This window comes from Jaculus jaculus, chromosome 22, assembly GCF_020740685.1.
Source record: "Jaculus jaculus isolate mJacJac1 chromosome 22, mJacJac1.mat.Y.cur, whole genome shotgun sequence".
NCBI classification, from domain to species: domain Eukaryota; kingdom Metazoa; phylum Chordata; class Mammalia; order Rodentia; family Dipodidae; genus Jaculus; species Jaculus jaculus.
The window spans coordinates 824144-844296 of NC_059123.1; the positions used below are offsets into that span (position 1 = coordinate 824144).

The following is a 20153-nucleotide window of genomic DNA, read 5'->3' on the forward strand; positions in this document are numbered from 1 at the left end:
TACTTAAGATAGTTTACTTTGGCCAGTGTGCCGTAAGTGGTAATTGGGAGGCAAGAGCTGTTGTAACTTCTAAATGAATGAACATATATTTGTCTTTTTTGTTTGTTGTTGTTTTGTTTTTTTGAGGTAGGGTCTCGCTCTAACTCGGGCTGACCTGGAATTCACTATGTAGTCTCAGGGTGGCCTTGAACTCACAGTGATCCTTCTACCTCTGCCTCCCAAGTGCTGGGATTAAAGGTGTGTGCCACCATGTCCTGCTCTTTTTTTTTTTTATTTTTTTTTATTAGGTATGGTCTCATTCTAGCCCATGCTACACTGCAGCTCACTCTAGTTTCAGTCTGGCCTCAAACTCACAATGATCCACCTACTTCTTGACTCTGGAGTGCTGGGATTAAAGACATACACCACCATACCTGGCTTGTGTTTGTCTTCTTTATTTTTTACTTAAAATGTTATTTGAGACAGAAGGAGGCAGATAGAGAAAGAGAATGGGTCTCCAGAGACTGCAGATGAACTCCAGATGGATTTGACACCTTGTACATCTGGCTTATACATGGGTACTGGAGAATGGAACCTGGGTCCTTAAACTTTGCAGGCAAACGCCTTAACTGCTAAACCACCTCTCCAGCCCTTGTCTTTGTTGCTAAGTAAATGTTTTTTTTTTTTTTGGTGCTGGGGCTCAAGCCTACCTTCTGTGTGCCTATTACTGAATGTCCTACTACTGAGCTATATTTGTAACCCTGCAATGAATACTTAAAGTAAAAATTCTGAGTTTTTTTTTTTTTTTTTTTCTTTTAAGCAGTAGAGTCTCTGTGTAGCCCTGGCTGGTGTTGAACATTTGATTCCTGCCTTCTGCTGATATTATATGTGTGCAGCACTTCACCTTAATTTAAAATTCTTTCAAGTACAACAAGTGACCAAAGTGACCAAAGAAGCCTTACAATGGCTAGTTACATCCCATAGCAGCCAGTGTTGGCTGATGTTGGCAATTGTCTCATTATTTTATTTTATTTTTTTTAATTATTTTATTTATTTATTTGAGAGTGACAGACAGAGAGAAAGACAGAGGGAGAGAGAGAGAATGGGCGCGCCAGGGCTTCCAGCCACTGCAAACGAACTCCAGACGCGTGCACCCCCTTGTGCATCTGGCTAACGTGGGACCTGGGGAACCAAGCCTCGAACCGGGGTCCTTAGGCTTCACAGGCAAGCGCTTAACCGCTAAGCCATCTCTCCAGCCCTGTCTCATTATTTTAATGAGAAGCATAGAAGAAAGGTGTAGTTTTAGAAACTTCATAATAGTTCCAATGCCCTGCTTGTGCCTATGGAGATATATAGAATATTTTGCTGTTTGTGGTGGCACACGCCAGTAGAATATTGCTGAAGAGGTGGAGGCAGGAGGATCAGGAGATACACAAAATATTCTAAGTATCTGAAAACCTTTTTTCCGTGAGCTATTAAGCTTTACCTCTGCCTCCTCACTCCCTGAAGCAGAAGAGTATTGTGAAGGCCTCTTTAAGCCACTGAAAGTTTGCTTAGCATTGCTTCTACTGTGAGCCATTGACATTCTTGGAGGGTATTATTATTATTATTAGGTTTTTCGAGGTAGGGTCTCATTCTAGCCCAGACTAACCTGGAATTCCCTATTTAGTCTCAGGGTGGCCTTGAACTCATGGTGATTCTTCTACCTCTACCTCGCAAGTGCTGGAACTAAAGGCGTGTGCCAGTACGCCCGGCTCGTCCTGGAGCTTTTGAGAGCTGCATGGGATCACTGGGGTGCACCACGCTCTCAGTGTCACTAGATTTCTGTTCTCATGCAAAACCTGTGTGCTATAGATCTCTTTCTGTGCTGCTTGGAGTGTTTCATGCTTGTAGCCGTCACTACCTTAGTCTCTGCTCTATCTTCTCCCAGTCTTTATTTTATACGTGCTTTCAGCTCTGTTGTTTAAAATATTTGTGTGTGTGTGTGTGTTTGTGAATGGGTGCACGTGTTCCATGCATGTACCATTTTGCATCTGGCTTCATGTGGGTGCCAGAAAACTGAACCCAGAGTGACAGGCTTTTGCAAACAAGAGCCTTGAACTGGTGAGCCATCTGCCCAGCCTTTCAGTTTTAATTTTTAAGTAGAATTTTGGTGCCATTTTAATTTATGGAGAGCTTATTTTTCTTGTTTCTCTTTCCACCTGCCTCTGAGACAGAAGCACTCAGAGCAGATGCCTAGTTAGGCTTCTTGCTGGCAGACTGTCAGCATGCACTGAGCTCACTTTAAGTGACCTGCTACAAGCTGCCTGACACCTGGCATCTAGGGCCCGCACCTGCCAAGACTGACCTCTGTTAGCAGGGCTGAGGAGGAGTGTAGCTGAAAGGTCGTACAGCAGGCTGTGTGGCAAATCTAAGCTGCTCTGCCACTTTAGTGTGATCTCGGACCATTTATTTCTTTGTCTATTCCTGATGTCAATAAAACGGAGATTGTTGTGCTTACTTCCCAGGTGTGTTGTTAGGCTTAAATGTGTTAATACGTGTAACACATACTTCACACCAGCAAGTGCTAGTGAGAGAACACACCAAGGAGCTCCAGGCCTCCGAGTACAAAGTGAATGAAGTGTGCTCTGACAGTGCTTTTCGTCTTCCCATGCCCAGGCTTCTCCGCTTACTGGCAGCTCGAACGCTTGCTGGGATATTTCTGGTCAGGCTTCTTCGGGACCTGAAACAGAGCTTAGGACCTCAGAGGTCATAGAGACCTGTGGTCTCAGTATTTTTTCTGTCTCCGAGAATGGCAGGTGAACTTATGAATTACTGGCATGATAGGCTGGATGGTGTAATAATTGTGCTTATTAATGTGTTACTTTCCATAGACATTGTGGTCCTGAAACTTATACAGGTAACTCTTGTGGCTTTGCCATATATTTGGATTTAATAGTGTATTGTCTTATCTGATAAATAGATGCCAATTTATATTTGCTTATTTATTTATTTTTGGGTTTTTGAGGAAGGGTCTCACTATAGCCCAGGCTGACCTGGAATTCACTATGTAATCTCAGGGTGGCCTTGAACTCAACAGCAGTCTTCCTACTTCGGCCTCCCAAGGGCTGTAATTAAGGGCATGCGCCACCATGCTGAGCTTATTTTTGTTTTTGTTTTTTTCAAGTTGGGGTTTTATTCTAGTCCATACTGACCTGGAATTCACTGTGTAGTCTCAGGGTGGCCTTGAACTCATGGTGATTCCCCTACCTCTGCCTCCCGAGTGCTGGGATTAAAGGTGTGCGCCACCACACCTGGCTTATGTTTTTGTTTTTTGAGACAGGCTCTTACTCTAGCCCTGGTTGACCTGGAACTCACTCTGTACCTCTGGACTGGTCTTGAACTGATGGCAATCTTCCTGTTTTGGCTTTCCCAGTGCTAGAACTGGAGGTGTGTGCCACCACACCAAGCCTACAGTTGGTTTTCTTAGGCAGTTAGCTCGGAAACTCACTAACGTCCTTAAATTAGAAAAATTTCCTAAGGAAATAACTAACCTAAGGTTTTTCTTAAGCCTGATTCTACTGTGTAAATGTAATATTTTTACTTATTAGAGAGAGAATGGGAATGGTTGCACTGGGGCCTTTAGCAACTGCAAACGAACTCCAGATGCTTATGCTATCTTGTGCATCTGACTTACATGGATTCTGAGGAATCAAACCTGCCTCCTTAGGCTTCACAGACAAGTGTACAACTGCCAAGGCATCTCACCAGCCCATCGTGTACATTCAGAGCAATATTAGATTCTTAGTTGGAAAATAACATTTCAGGGCTTGGAAAGAGCTAGGTCGTGGTACAAAGTTGAGCCCCTCATATGAGATTCACTTTGTCAGCATGCTGCCAGAGCAAATACTAGAGTGCATCCTCAGCAGCTGAGATTTGGAATTGTAAGCAAAAGCTATTCTCTGCATTCCTGAGTTCTCATGTCACCCTAAAGAACTTGCTGACTTCACCAGCTTGGGGCTTAGTGTAAGTTAATAGCATGTCATCCGGCAGGTATGGCTGATGCTGAGTTTCTTCTCCCTAGGCAGCAGTTTCTCTGAGCAAGCCGTCTGCACTCGCTTCTCCAAGTCCTGTCCCGCCAAAGGGCTTCCAGTCACCTCCTGCAGGTGGGAGCTCAGTGGCCATTAGCACGGCACCTTTTCAAGCCATGCAGACAGTGAGTATGGGGCTGGCGTGATGAGGCTGTTGAACAGCACAGTCACTCCTGCCCTGCTTACTTTAATAGTGGATGAAAAGCTTACCTTTTGCCTTACTATCATGTGGTCTCTGTCTGTTGGAAGTACTGTTTATGGCAGTGTTAAATCCACAACCTTGGAATTTTCATTATTTTTAAATTATTTTTCTCAAGGCAGGGTCTCACCCTAGTACAGGCTGACCTGACACTCATTCTGTATTCCTAGGCTGGCCTAGAACTCTCAGTGATCCACCTACTTCTGCTTCCCCAGGGCTGGGATTAAAGGTGTGCACACCATGCCCGGCTCAATGAGAATTTTGTTAGAGCATTGTTCCCTTTTGAGAAAATTAACAGACATAGCTGAGGACTCAAGTTAAACAAAAATGTGTAATTCAATCCTCAGCACCCCTCCCAAAAGAAATATGTGGGTAAGAAACATAACTTTCTGTAACAACTTAACAATACCATTTGATAGTGCACTAGCAAGATTCTTAGCTTCAGTAACATGGGGCAGTGGTGTCTCTATTGAAACTTTGATTTTATCCTGATCTTATGCTCCTTCTTTGAGGTTTGTTCAAAATTATGAGTGTTTTGAATATGTATTCTTCTGCAGCTTGTGCTGTAAACCTATTTCAAAGATAACGTTACAGCTCAGTCTGTATTCATTCTCTAAACATAGACTAGCATTAAACAGTTCTCAGGGAGAAGAAACCTCTGAGGGATGCAGTGCCTTCCTGATGGTACTTGGAAATGGTGGGGGTGGCCCCTTTGGAGTAGTGTGTGGGGGAAGCACAAAGCAGTGCAGAGGCGCTAAACTCAAACATGGACCTCATGAATCCTCCCACTCTACATAGCTGCTTGGAAAGCCATACTTCCAGTGCTTTCCTTCTTTCCTGGAAACCTGTCCTCACAGTATTGTTTATTTTTCCTAGCTAAAAGCAGCATTCGAGCCGGGTGTGGTGGCGCACACCTTTAATCCCAGCACTTGGGAGGATCACTGTGAGTTCAAGGCCACACTGAGACTACATAGTAAATTCCACGTCAGCCTGGACTAGAGTGAGACTCTCCCTCCAAAAACCAAAAAATTAAATAAACAAATAAAAGTAGCATTTGGAAGGCAGAGGTAGGAAGATTGCTATTAGTTCAAGGGTACCCTGAGACTATATAGTAAATTCCAGGTCAGCCTGGGCTAGAGCGAGTCCCTACCTCGAAAAACAAACCAAAACAACAACAACAAAAAAAGATTTAGAGATGGCTTCGCGATTAAGGCATTTGCCTGTGAAGCCTAAGGACCAATGTTCGACTCTCTAGGTCCCACATAAGCCGTATGCACAAGATGAGGCAAGTGCAAGGTCTCAAATGCCCAGTAGGTGGTGCAAGCATCTGATATTTGATTGCAGTGGCAGAGGCCCTGGCAGGCCAATTCTGTCTGGCTGTCTGTCTCTCTCTCTAATGATATATATTAGAGCTGGAGAGAGGGCTTAGTGATTAACAAAACCTAAGGACCCAGGTTCAATTCTCCAGGTCCCACATAAGCCAGATGCACATGGCTGTACATGCACCTGGAGTTCGTTTGCAGTGGCTAGAGGCCCTGGTCTGCTCATTTTCTCTCTCTTTCTCTTATAAATAAAATAGAAATAAAAATATATATTAAATTTTTTAAAAAAAGTATTTAAATATTTTTTATTTGTAAACAGAGAACTAGAAAAGAGGCAGAGAGAATGTGTACCCTAGAACCTATAACTGCTGCAAAGGAACTCCATATGCATGCACTACTTTGTGCATCTGGCTTTATGTGGGTACTAGGGAATTATACCTGGGTTATTAGGCTATGCATTTGAGTTAAGGCTAAGCACCTTAACTGCTGAGCCATCTCTCTAACATTTTTTTTTTTTTTTTGAAGTAGGGTTTCACTGTAGTCAGGCTGACCTAGAATATACTATGTAGTCTCAGGGTAGCCTGGAACTCATAGAGATTCTCCTACCTCTGCCCCAAGTGCTAGGATCAAAGGCATGTGCCACCACGCCCAGCCACAACCATTTTTTCTTCCCCTGAGGTAGGGTCTCATGCTAGCTCAGGCTGACCTGGAATTTACTATGGAGTCTCAGGGTGGCCTCGAATTCTCAGTGATCCTCCTACCTCTGCCTTCCAAGTGCTGGGGTTAAGGCGTGCACAACCACGCCTGGCCTATTTTTTTTAAAAACGTTTTATTCATTTCAGAGAGGGACAGGGAGAAACAAAGTAAAAGTGCACAAAGGCCTCTTGCCACTGCAAACTCCAAATACATGTGCCACATTGTGCATCTGGCTTCTTTACGTGGGCACTGGGGTATCAAACCTGGGACAACAGGCTTTGAAAGCAAGCACCTTTAGCTGCTCAGCCATCTTCCCAGCCCCATTACAACCATTTGAAAGGAATAATTCAGTGCCATTAAGTACATTCACAGTGTGTACACCCCTTACCACCGTTTCTAGACACGAGTCCTCACTAAACAGTAACTCTGCCCACAACCCATGATAACCTCTTTTCTACTTTTTGTCTCCATGAATTTACTTATTTTAGGTACAGCATAAAAGTGAAATGATCCAGTGCCCAACCTGTTTCTCTAAGTATAAAGGTTTTGATAAGGAGCACGTATTTTAGTTTCATTCCTTTCTTGGCTGAATACTATTTAAATTTATATATGTACCTAATTTCACTTGGATAATTTTTACCTTTTGACACTTAGTCAAGACTTGGCTTTAACTTCTTTTGGGTTATATCCAGAGATTGTTGGATTTATACTTTTTTTTTTTTTTTTTGTTTTGTTTTGTTTTGTTTTCTCAAGGTAAGGCCTTACTCTAATAACCCAGGCTGACCTGGAGTTCACTATGTAGTCTCAGGGTGGCCTCAAATTCATGGTGATTCTCCTACTTCTGCTTCCCGAGTGCTGAGTTTAAAGGTGTGTACCACCATGCCTGGCAGGATTTATACTTAAAAAAAATTTTTTTTAGAGAGAGAGTGAGAGAGAGGGAAGGAGGGAGGCAGACAGAGAAAGTGAATGAGCACACTAGGGCCTTCAGTCACTGCAAATGAACTCCAGACAATGTGCCACCTTGTGTAGCTGGATTAGGTGGGGGTCCTGGAGAATTGAACTTGGGTTCTTTGGCTGTGCAGGCAACTGCCTTAGCCACTAATCCATCTCTCTAGCCGGATTATACTTTTTCAGGATCCACCATACTTTTTTTTTTAAAATTAATTAATTTGTTAGAGAGAGAGAGAAAGAGAATGGGCATGCCAGGGCTTCCAGCCATTGCAAATGAACTCCAGGTACATGTGCCACCTTGTGCTTCTGGTTTATGTGGGTCTTGGGGAATCGAACCGAGATCCTTTGGCTTTGCAGACAAATGCCTTAACCGCTAAGCCATTTGTCTAGCCCCCCTGCCTTGCTGTTTTTCCATAATGCCTATAACCATTTTACATTCCAGGCAGCAATATATGAGGGTTCTAATCTCTTCATACCCTTACTTGGACTTTCTGTCTTTTAATAATGGCAGTTCTGATGGGTCTGAAGTGGTATCTCACTGTAGATTTTTTTTTTTAGGTAGGGTCTCACTCTAGCTCAGGCTGACCTGGAATTCACTATGTAGTCTCAGGGTGGCCTTGAACTCACAGCGATCCTCCTACCTCTGCCTCCCAAGTGCTGGGATTAAAGGCATGTGCCACCACTCCCGGCCGCACTGTAGTTTTGACTTCCATTTTCCTGGTGACTAATGATGTTAGCCAGGTTTTCATGTGTTTATTAGATGCTTGTTGTATTTGGGGAAATGCCTATTCAAATGCTTTGCCCATTTAACAGAAGACTCAATCTGGTAAAGTTCTGCAGACATTTCCTCTGAACCTTCTCTTTCAAGGTGTTTAATGTTAATGCACCCCTGCCTCCACGGAAAGAACAAGATGCACAGGAATCCCCTTATTCACCTGGCTACAATCAAAGCTTCACTTCAACAAGTACACAGACCCCTCCCCAGTGCCAGCATCCGGCTGTCCCCGTAGAACATATGGTCCTGTCTCAGGAGACTGGTGAGATCTCAGCATACATTTGGAAGACTTAAACAACAGCTAATTAAATGGAAAGCAGATCTGTAGTGACCCTATGAATGTCTTCCTGACTGGGGACATTATCTCTTTGTTTCTTGGGTGTTCAGAAGTGCTCAACATCAGTTTGGTCAAGTTTACCTAGTAATTTTAATTTTTTGTTTAGAGGTAGGATTTCATTCTACTCCAGGCTGACCTGGAATTCACTATGTAGTCTCAGGCTGTCCTCAAACTCACAGTGATTCTCCTACCTTGGCCTTCCTAGTGCAACGATTAAAGGTGTGCACCACCCTGTTTGGCTAATTTTAACTTTGGAAGAGGTAGTAGGACTTTGATGGCTGATTTAACCTCGTAGGGTATAGTTTTAATTCTGATTACTTTGGTTATCCTACCGTGGCTAAGGTGGATGGGCACGCTGGCTGTTCTTGTGAAGATTTTGAAGCCATTGTGTTACCTTTTTCTTCACTTTCTTTTTATTGTTGTTGTTAGCTTTTAATTTGGTGATTTGGCCTTTTCCTTTTTATAGAAACTTTTCAGCTGTTATGAAGAGAAAGTGTAGTGTAATGATTGTGTTACTGATTAGAGACTGGGGATTGTTTGCTAAGCAGGCATGCTGCTTTGAATTAGGAAAGCATAAGGCAACCTAGTACTTGATTTTAAATACAGAAGCCCTGATTTTTTTTTTTGGGGGGGGTGGAGTCTGTGTATGTTTGAGGTAGAGTCTCATCTAGCCAAGGCTGACCTGGAATTCACTATGTAGTCTCAGGGTGGCCTTGAACTCACAGTGATCGTGTACTTCTGCCTCCCAAGTGCTGGGATTAAAGGCGTGTACCACTACGCTGGACTCTGGTGGGTTTTGATACTCGTATTACAGCCCTGATGACCTGAGCAAATGGACTTAAAGAGTCTGGGTGTTTTTCACTTCAGTGATGAAAAGTGGTAATGTGAACCCTGGATTTCTCACTGTGTTCTCACCATACTGCCAAAATATAGGGCACTTTATATAAAAGATACTTTAGTTATATGCTTTCTCAATTTTGAATTCTGTTAAGGTTGGGATTCATGGGCTGGGGGGATGGCACAGTGGTTAAGGTGCTTGCCTGCAAAGCCTAGCAACCAGAGTTCAGTTCTCCAGTACCCATGTAAAGCCAGATATACAATGTGGTTTGTAGCAGCTGGAAGCCCCAGTGTGATCCTTCTATCTCTCTATCACTCTGCTTCCAAATAAATAGACAAAAATATTTTAAAAAAAGATTAGGATTCATGGGCTGAGGATGTAGGTTGCTTGTCTAGCATGTGCAAAACTCTTGGATTGATCCCCTGCACTGCGTAAACCAGGTATGGTGATGCACACCTATAATTGAGATGGCAGCAGGAGGATCAGAAGTTCAAAGTCATACCTAGGTACATGAGTTTGAGGCGAGCTGTGGCAAATGAGACCCTGTCTCAAAAAAAAAACAAAAGAAGCCGGGCGTGGTGGTGCACGCCTTTAATCCCAGCACTCGGGAGGCAGAGGTAGGAGGATTGCCATGAGTTCGAGGCCACCCTGAGACTCCATAGTGAATTCCAGGTCAGCCTGGGCTACAGTGAGACCCTACCTCGAAAAACCAAAAAAAAAAAAACAAACAACAAAAACAAACAAACAAACAAACAAACAAAAAAAAACAAAAGAAGTCATTTTCTTTTATTCCCTGATCATCTGGAATATTGAGCTTTTTCCTTCCTTCCTCCCTTCCTTTCCTTCCTTCCTCCCTCCCCTTCCTTCCTTCCTTCCTTCCTTCCTTCCTTCCTTCCTTCCTTCCTTCCTTCCTTCCTTCCTTCTTTCCTCTCTCCTTCCTTTTCCTTCCCCTCTCCTTCCTTTTCTTTCCTCCCTTCCTTCCCCTCCTTCCTTTCCAACCCCCTTCCTTCCCCTCCCTCCCTTCCTCCTTCCTTCCCCATCTTCCTTCCTTCCCTCTTTCCCTTCCTTTCTCTTCCTTCCCTTCCTTCTCTCCTTTCCCTTCTCTCCCTCCCTCCCTCGTTCTCTTCCTCCTTCCTTCTTTCCCTTTTTTCCTTCCTTCCCTCCCTCCCTTCCTTTCTCCCTCTTTCCTTCCTTTTTTCCTCCTTCCCTTCCTCCCTCCTTCCCTTCCTGTCTCCTTCCCTTTCTTTTTAACTTCCTTCCCTTCCTTTCTTTCCTTCCCTTCCTTCCTCCTCCTTCCTTTCCTTTCCTTCCTTGCTTCCCTTCCTTCTCTTCCTTTTTTCCTCCCTCCCTCCCTGTCTCCCTCCTTCCTTACTTCCCTTTTTTCCTTCCCTTCCTCCCTCCCTCTCTCCCTCCTTCCTTACTTCTCTTTTTTCCTTTCCTCCCTCTCTCCCTCCTTCCTTACTTCCCTTTTTTCCTTCCCTCCCTCCCTTCCTTCCTCTCTCCCTCCTTTCCTTCCCTTTCTTTTTTCCTTCTTTCTCTTCCTTCCCTCCCTTCCTCCTTTCCTTTTTTCCTCCTTCCCTTCCTCCCTCCCATTCTTCTTTCCTTCCCTCCATCCTTCCTTCCATCCTCCCTCCCTGCCTTCTTTCCCTCCCTTCCCTCCCTTTCCCCCTTCCTGCCCTACCTCCCTCTCCTTCCTTTCCTTTCTCTTCCCTTCCCTCCCTTTCCCTTCCCCCATTCCTTCCCTTCCCCTGTCCCTACCCCCCTTCCCTTCCTTCTTCCCCTACCTCCCCTTTCTTTCTACCTTCCCTTCCATTCCCTCCCTTTCCTCTTTCCCTCCCCTTCCTCCTCCTCTTTCCTCTTCCCCCTCCCTCTCCTCTTCCTCTCCCCTCCTACTCTCTCCCCCTTCTCTCCCTCTCTTCCCCTCCCTCTCCCCTTCTCCCTTCCCCTTTTCCCTCCTTCCCTTTTTTTTTTTCTTCTATCCCTAGCTGACCTGGAATTCACTATGTAGCTTCAGGTTGGCCTGGAACTCACAGTGCTCCTCCTACCTTGGCCTCCCAAATGCTGGGATTAAAAGTTTGTACCACCAAGCCCAGTTTGATTTTTTAAAAATTATTTATTTATTTTCAAAGAAAGAGAGAGTGGGTGCACCAGGGTTTCCAGCCACTGCAAATGAACTCCAGTTGTATGAGCCACTTTGTGCATCTGACATGGGTACTGGGGAATTGAACCTGGGCCATTAGGCTTTGCAGGCAAGTGTTTTATCTGTCCTGATCCCCTCCCCACCAGGTAGGGTCTTACTCTAGTTCAGGCTGACCTGGAATCCACTCTGTAGTCTTAGGGTGGCCTTGCACTCTCGGTGATCCTCCTACCTTTGCCTCCCGAGTGCTGGGATTAAAGGCGTGTGCCACCATGCCCAGCTCCCCCCCCAACCAATGTAGTGTCTCACTCTAGTCCAGGCTGACCTGGAATTCACTATGCACTCTCAGGCTGGCCTTGAACTCATGGTGATCCTCCTACCTTTGCCTCCCAAGTGCTGTAATTAAAGGCATGTGCCACCATAACTAGCTTGATTTTTTTTAAATATATTTTATTTATTTATTTGAGAGAGAGAGAAAGTGAGAGATTGGGTGTACCAGGGCATTTAGCCACTGCAAATGAACTCCAAATGCATGTGCCTCTTTGTGCATCTGGCTTACATGGGTCCTGGGGTATTGAACCAGGATCCTTTGGCTTTGCAGGCAAACACCTTAATGGCTAAGCCATCTTCTCCAGCCCTTTTTTTTTTTTTTTTTGGTGATAATCCTATCCCTGTAGTGCAGGATGACTTGAAACTAACACTGTTGTCCCAGGCTGGCCTTAAAACGAGAGCAATCCTATCTCTGCCTCAGTTTAAAGGCATGTACCTTTAACTAAATTATTTTTTAATTAATTAATTAATTATTTATTTATTTTTACTTTTAAAATTTTTATTTATTTATTTGAGAGCGACAGACACAGAGAGAAAGACAGATAGAGGGAGAGAGAGAGAATGGGCGCGCTAGGGCTTCCAGCCTCTGCAAACGAACTCCAGACGCGTGCGCCCCCTTGTGCATCTGGCTAACGTGGGACCTGGGGAACCGAGCCTCGAACCGGGGTCCTTAGGCTTCACAGGCAAGCGCTTAACTGCTAAGCCATCTCTCCAGCCCAAATTTTTAAAATTTTATATATATATATATATGGAGGGGGTGGAGAGAATGGGCATGCAGGGCCTCTAGCTGTTGCAAGTAAACTCCAGATGCATGCACCAGTTTGTGTATCTGGCTCTACATTGGTACTGGGGAATTGAACCTGGGTCCTTTGGCTTTTCAGGCAAGTGCCTTAACTGCTAAACCATCTCTCTATCTCCCATTCGATTTTATGACTGTGTTTGACTACCCTGTCACTTCATGTGAGTGGCATCACACACATGTTCTTGTTTTATTTAACATTATGTTTTCAAGTCTCATCCATGCTCTAGCATGTGCCAAAAGACCTCCTGTAAAGCTAGTACTCTATTTCTCACATATGAACATGAAGTATATTATTTTTTAAAGGGAGAAAGCATATTAAAGGTTTTATATGGTGATTTCAAGTACAAAGAATATTAGTCTTTTATTACAATTTAACTTGAACTTTTTTTTTTTTTTTTTTTTTGAGGTAGAGTCATGCTGTAGCCCAGGCTGACCAGGAATTCACTATGTAGTTTCAGGGTGGCCTCGAACTCACTGTAATCCTCCTATCTCTGCCTTCCGTGTGCTGGGATTAAAGGTGTGCACCACCATGCCCGGCTTTAACTTGAACTTTGAATTGTTTTCTTAAGCTGCAGATTACCATCCTGATGGGACTGTTCAAGTAAGCAATGGCAGCCTTGCCTTTTACCCAGCACATACAAGTGTGTTTCCCAGGCATGTTCAGCCGTTTGTCAGTAGCCAGGGGTCTGTGAGAGGATGTACGCATGGAGGGAAGTTACTGACCAATCCCTATAGGTCCCCTGGTGGCTACAAAGGTATGCTCTGTGTCTACTTTATTACATTAAATTGTCTTATCTATATATTCATGTGACTTACACCATTTCTACTTTTGTTCCCCTTTTGTCATTATCCTTTATAGGGTGATACATATCTCTAGTAGATAATAGTTTTTTGTTTTACTAGTAGATAATAATTTTTTAAATATTTATTTATTTGAGAGCGCACGCGCACATGCATCAGGACCTCTGGCCACTGCAAATTAATTCCAGACATGTGCCCTCTTATGCAGCTGGTTTACATGGGTCCTGGAGAATTGAACCTGGATCCTTTGGCTTTGCAGGCAAACACGCCTTGACCACTAAGCCATCTCTCCAGCCCCTATATAATAGTTTTAATATATCTGTTTTCTATAGCAGAACTAAATTCCTCTGTGCAAAACAGATTCTTGCCATATACTGAAGAAAAGTCAATCAGCATGCCTTTATTTTTAATTTTTTTTTTTTTTGTGTGTGTGTTTGTAATTTTTTTTTCCTTTGGTTTTTGTAGGGGTCTCACTGTAGTCCAGGCTGACTTGGAATTCACTATGTAGTCTCAGGATGGCCTCAAATTCATGGTGATCCTCCTACCTCTGCCTTTAGAGTGCTGGGATTAAAGGCATGTACCATCATGCCCAGCTTTTGTAATTTTTTTTTTTAAATGAGAGAGAAAGAATTGACACACCAGGGCCTCCAGCCACAGCAATCAAAATCCAGATATATGCATCATCTTGTGTGCTGTGTGACCTTGTGGGTCTGGTTTATGTAGGATCTGGAGAGCCAAACATGGGTCCTTAGGCAAGCGCCTTAACCACTAAACTGCGCGTGCGTGCGCGTGTGTGTATTTTTTTCTTTCTAGGTAGGTTCTCTCTCTAGTCCATGCTGCCCTGGAATTCACTATTCAGGGTGGCCTCAAACTCTTGTTTATCCTCCTACCTCTGCCTCACAAGTGCTGGTATGTGCCATTATGCCTGGCTCATTTTTTGTGTCTTTTAAAAATGTTTTTATTTACTTGCTTGAGAGAGATTGGTTACACAAGGACCTTTAGCCAGTACAAGAACTCCAGACACATACCCCATTTTGTGTGTATGGCTTTATGTGGGTACTGAGGAATTGAACCCAGTTCTGTAGGCCTTACAAGGAATTATCTTTAACCACTGAGCAATCTCTCTAGCCCAATCATCTTGCTTTTAAAGGATGGACTTTTGTTTGGATATTTGAATAATTTCTTTTTTTTTTTTGTTAATTTATGTAACTCTGTGAAAAAAAATGCATCATAATTAGACAGTTCTCATTTTCTAGTTATTTGTCTTTGAGACCATGCTATAGGTAAAGACATAAAATCTGAGACTATAATAGTGAACATTCTTTTAGTTTTTTGCTATGATTCCAAGTCCTGTAGCTACTGTATGATAACAGCAAAAGTATTTGAAGCAGAAGGCATTAAGTACATAATTGCTATACCTCTCAACCCCATCTACTCCTTCCAAACCTTGTTTTAGTAGGGAGTAGAACTTAGTGATGCTTCGTGTTGTATTTTGCTATGGAAGCATGTTCATTTATTTACTTTTAAAAGTTATTTATTTGAAAGCAAGAGAGAGAATGGGCATGCAGGGCCTCCAGCTACTGCAAACAGACTCCAGACACATGTGCCACCTTGTGCATCTAGCTTACCTGGGTGCCAGGGAATTGACCCTGGTACCTTACTTAGCCTTCATAGGCAGGTGTCCTAACTGTTAAGCCATCTCTCCAGCCCTGGAAGTATTTTAAAATATTAATTTGTGAGGAGAGAGAGATAATATGGATGTGTCAGGATCTCCTGCTGTTGTAAATGAACTCCAGATGCATGGGCCACTTTGTGCATCTAGCTTTACATAGGTACTGGGGAATTGACCCAGGCCAGCATGTTTTGCAAACAAGCACCTTTAACCAATGAGCCATCTCTCCAGCTCATGTAAGCATGTTAGTATGTTTTGATTAAAGAACATAAATCTAGTGGTGGCATTTTAAGATCAGTTCAACATTTTTTTTTTCTTCTGGTTTAATTTTTACAAAGAAGCTAGTGTACTTTTTCTTTTTCTTTCTTTTGTGATTTTTCGAAGTAGGGTCTCACTCTGTTGCAGGCTGACCTGGAATTTACTGTGTAGTCTCAGGGTGGCCTTGAGCTCACAGAGGTCCTCCCACCTCTGCCTCCTGAGTGCTGGCAATAAAGGCCACCACACCCAGCGTTTTTGCACGTGTATTGTGTGGGTGGGTGCACATGTGCACACATGCATGTATGTGCCACCACGCCCAGCTTCTTTTGCATGTGTAGTATGGGGGGCACGTGTCTTGTGTGTATGTGTATGGGGTTGCATGTGTGCACACATGCATGTGGGATAGCCTCAGGGGTCATGTTCAGGAGCACCGTTGAACTTTCTGTGAGACAGCACCACACTAGCCGTCAGCTCATCCATTAGCTAAACCTGCTGGCCAGGGACCCTCAGGGATTTGCTTTCTTCCCCACCATCTTATGCAGGTTCTTGGTTTACCCGCTAGGTTTTGATGGTTACAGAGGACCTCCTTCAGTTTCCAATGGGAATTACAGCCAGCTACAGCTCCAAGCTAGAGAGTATCTTGGAACACCTTGTGCCCAAAGGGTAAGTAGGAACAGCTGTCACCATTGACTCATGGCACAGCGGTAGGTGATGACAGCATCTGTAGAGTGTCCTTCTGTCAGAGCTACTGCAAGTGCTGGGGGCTTTGAGGGCCATGTCCTTCCTGTTATCCAGGGAAGGCGAGATTTAAAGGTGTAGTGGATTTTGTTAATAATGTTCATACTAATTTACAAGAAAAACTGGGGTTAGTAGGTTAAATACCTTGTCTAAGGTCACTCAGCAAGTAAATGGTAGGATTAATATTGGATTACAAGGTTTTTAACTCCAGAGCTTATATACCTAGCTTTTCTATATTGCCTTGAATTTAGCTTACTTGTACATTAGCAGAGCTCTTCTTTCTGTTTTTTTTTTTTTTTTTTTTTAAGTATAGGGTCTCACTTTAGCTTAGATTGACTTGCAGCTCATTCTGTAGCCCCAAGCTGGCCTCAGACTCATGGCAGTCCTCCTACCTCAGCTTCCCAAGTGCTAGGACTGAAGGTGAACACTACCATGCCTAGCATGTTTTCTTTCTTCTTTAAAAAATACTTTATTAGTGAGCAGAGAGAGACAGACACAAAGAGAGGGAGGAAGAATGAATATGGGCATACCAGGGCCTCTAGCTGCTGCAAATGAACTCCAGATGCATGTGCCACTTTGTGCATCTGGATTTATGTGGGTACTTGGGAATAGAACCTGGGTTGTTAGGCTTTGCAGGCAAGTGCCTTAACTGCTGAACCATCTATTTAGCCCTTTTTTTTTTTTTTTTTTTTTTTTTGGTTTTTCAAGTTAGGGTTTTTTGCAGTCAGGTCAACATTGCTGGTAGAAATCACCCAACCAAGAGTAGCTAGTGGGAAAAAAAAGGTTTATTTTGGCCTTCAGGCTCGAGGGGAAAGCTCCATGATGGCAGGGAAAATGACGACATGAGCCAACATAAGGTGGACCATAACAACAGGAGAGTGTGCCAAACACTGGCATGGGGAAACTGGCTATGACACCCTTAAGTCCGCCCCCAATAATACACTCCCTCCAGGAAGTGTTAATTCCCAAACCTCCATCAGCTGGGAACCTAGCATTCAGAACCCCTAAGTTTATGGGGGACACCTGAATCAAACCATCACAGGGTTTCACTCTAGTCCAGGCTGACCTGGAATTCACTCTGTATTCTCAGGATGGCTTTGAATTCACAGCAATCCTACCTCTCTGCATCCTGAGTGCAGGGATTAAAGGCGTGCCCCACCACGCTCGCCTTTTTTTTTTTTTAAGATTTATTTTTATTTATTTATTAGAGACAGAGAGAAGGATGAGAGGGAGGAAAGAGACAGAGAGAGGGAGAGAATGGGCACACCAGGGCTTCTAGCCACTGCAAACAAACTCCAGTTGCATGTGCCGCCATGTGCACCTGGCTTATGTGGGACCTGGGGAATTGAACCTGTGTCCTTAGGCTTCGCAGGCAAGCGCCTTAACCACTAAGTCATTTCCTAGCCCATTTTCTTTTTTTTTTTCTCAATTTTTATTAACATTTTCCGTGATTATAAAAAATATCACATGGTAATATCCTCCCCCCCCCACTTTCTCCTTTGAAATTCCATTCTCTATCATATCCCCTCCCCATCTCAATCAGTCTCTCTTTTATTTTGATGTCATGATCTTTTCCTCCTCTTATGATGGTATTGTAGGTAGTGTCAGGCATGGTGAGGTCATGGATATCCAGGCCATTTTGTGTCTGGGGGAGCACGTTGTAAGGAGTCCTACCCTTCCTTTGGCTCTTAATTCTTTCTGCCACCTCTTCCGCATTAGACCCTGAGCCTTGGAAGGTGTGATCGCAGTGTTACTCAGTACTCGAGTTACTTCTTCCCAGCTATGATACCTTCTGAGTCGTCCCAAGGTCACTGCCATCTGAAAAGAGAAGATTCTCTACCCAAAGTGAGAGTAGTGTCAATATAAGAGTATAAATATTAAGAGAAGTGCTTAATGGGCAGTTTGATAAGCATAGTATATACACTTATCCAGACATCAGCAGATGTTACACCCTTAGGCTGGCCCCCTCTTTTCTTTCTTTCTTCCTTCCTTTCTTTTTAATATCTTTTCCTGTGTGTGGTGTTGAGAATTGAACCCAGGGCCCATGTATGCAAAGCAGATACTCTGCTGACCGAGCTGTAGCCCTTGATTAGCATTTTCAACCTGTGGAATTTTATAAGTTTTTGAGTATGAATAATGACTTGATTTGAGATGTCTGGGGTATTTTTTGGGGGAGGGTTGGGGGTTTTATAATGACACAAAAGTGATAACCATCAGCATAGCCCTACTTCAGGTTTTGATGCTGGCCTTTTCTGGGCTAGGGATGAATGAAGGTACTGGTGTCAGGGCGGTGTCTGGGAACACAGCTCCTACTCATGGGCAGAGCCATAAGTTCATCACCTCACTCCTGTGTACTGTGTTGCTCAGCTGTGCTGCTTTTGTAGGTTATGTGTATTAGATTCATTATGTGTTTTGTTTTTACGAGGTAGGGTCTCACACTTGTCCAGGTGGGCCTGAAACTCACTGTGTAGTCTCAGGCTGGCATTGAACTCATGGCAGTCCTCCTGTCTTGGCCTCCCGAGTGCTGGCATTAAAGGTGTGCATTACCACACCAGGCTTTTTGTTTTTGTATTTGTCTTTGTTTTTCAAGGTAGGGTGTATGCTGTTAGCCCAGGCTTACCTGGAATTCACTATGTAGACTCAGGCTGGCCTCAAACTCACAGCAACCTTCCTATCTCTTGCCTCTGAGTGCTGGGATTGAAGGCATGCACCACTATACCAGTTTTTTTTTTCTTTTTTTCCTCATGTGTTTTCAATCTATGGTGTATCAGGACACAGCCCCACTGTTAGTCAAGTATGTCTGTGTTTGGTAACTTACTGAGCTCTGTTACTAACATGTGTAAAATAGTTGTGCTTAAAGAGCTCACAGGTTCATGAGGAAGAAGTAGTGAGAATGGAGAACACATGTGGACTTTCGAAGACTTGAGCTCATGGCTCTCCTGCTTCGTGACCTTTGGCATGTCCCTCTACTTTTTTCAGTTAAGATTCTTCCTGGGACAGTGCAGATCAGCTGAGCCAGTGTGCATACATGCCTAGTGCTGTGGGCCTGATTAGTGAACACCAAGTGTGCAGACACCAGCTGTTATTGCACGAGCCTGCAGGACTTAAAGGGGGCTGGTGATTCATTTTTATTTATTTATTTTTGCTTTTTGAGGTAGGGTCTCACTCTAGCCTAGGTTGTCTGGAAATCATGGCAGTCTTCCTACCTCTGCAATCCTCCTACCTTTGCCTCCTGAGTGCTGGGATTAAAGGCAAGTGCCCGGCATTTATTTACTTTTTAGTGATTCATTTGCAAGCAGAAAGGGCCAAAGACAGATGGGGGGCAGGAGGGAATGGGTGTGCCAGGGCCTCCAGCTGCTGCATATGCATTTGGCTTTACATGGATCCTATGGAATTGAATTTGGATCCTTAGACTTTGTGGGTATGTACATTAACCACTAAGCCATCTCTCCTGCCCCATTTTGTGATTAATATAGTTTTAAGTAATAGCACTATCTGTTGTTTACACCAGCATTTCATTGTTTTGTTTGCTCCTTTAAATTCTTCTGAGGAAATTTAAAAATTAGTAATAGTAGCTGCTGTTGGGTAGGGCCTGGGAGCCTGAGTCAGAGACTTATTTTTGTTGCATGTCTTCTTGCCTTGCTTAAGATTCTTATTGCAGGTATTAACTCTGCCCCACCAATTACTTTCAAGAACTGTAAGGAGCTGGGCGTGGTGGTGCACGCCTTTAATCCCACCACTTGGAGCATTGGGAGTCAGGTGGCAGTGTTACTCTTGAGTATTAACTGTCAGTAGTTTCAGTCACAATCTAGGAAATAGATATATAGTACAATATAATTTTTTCAATTCACATATCTAAAACAAAAAATAACCAAAGAACTCATCCTGGTATGGTTTGTAGTAGTCTTTAGTTTGACTTACAAATTGGGCCATATTGAAGAAATGTGTTCTATTGCTTTATGTCCTTTCCTGCTGAGATGAGGGACAGAGGTCGGTGTCGCACATCTGAATTTCTGTTATTACACAGCACTGTGCCATTTACATAGTGCTTTCTAAATGCTAACCATTGTTCTGTGTTTTTGGTGACATGATAAATATTAATGCATTCATTTCAGGATAATTTCCAGCAGTGTTATAAGAAAGGAGGGACACCTGGTGGTTCTTCAGCAAACTCAAGAGGTAAGGGGGATTGCCTGAGTAGTTTATTTACCCAGAGCATAATTGTTTGTATATCATTCTGCACCTTCT

At 43.6% G+C, this 20153-nt stretch overlaps 1 protein-coding gene across 14 annotated transcripts in view; it reads left to right on the forward strand.

Annotated features, from left to right (window-relative positions):
* Nucleotides 1–20153, forward strand: part of Caprin2 (caprin family member 2) — a 76057-nt gene that overhangs the window by 50191 nt on the left and 5713 nt on the right. For 13 of the 14 annotated variants that reach the window (XM_045139511.1, XM_045139516.1, XM_045139520.1 and 10 more), the window contains 5 exons: nt 4043–4174; nt 8086–8254; nt 13006–13191; nt 15730–15830; nt 20021–20084. In XM_045139511.1, the coding sequence (XP_044995446.1) occupies nt 4043–4174; nt 8086–8254; nt 13006–13191; nt 15730–15830; nt 20021–20084 (652 nt within the window). The remainder of the gene's footprint in view (nt 1–4042; nt 4175–8085; nt 8255–13005; nt 13192–15729; nt 15831–20020; nt 20085–20153) is intronic. The other variant, XM_045139517.1, reaches the window with a different exon arrangement.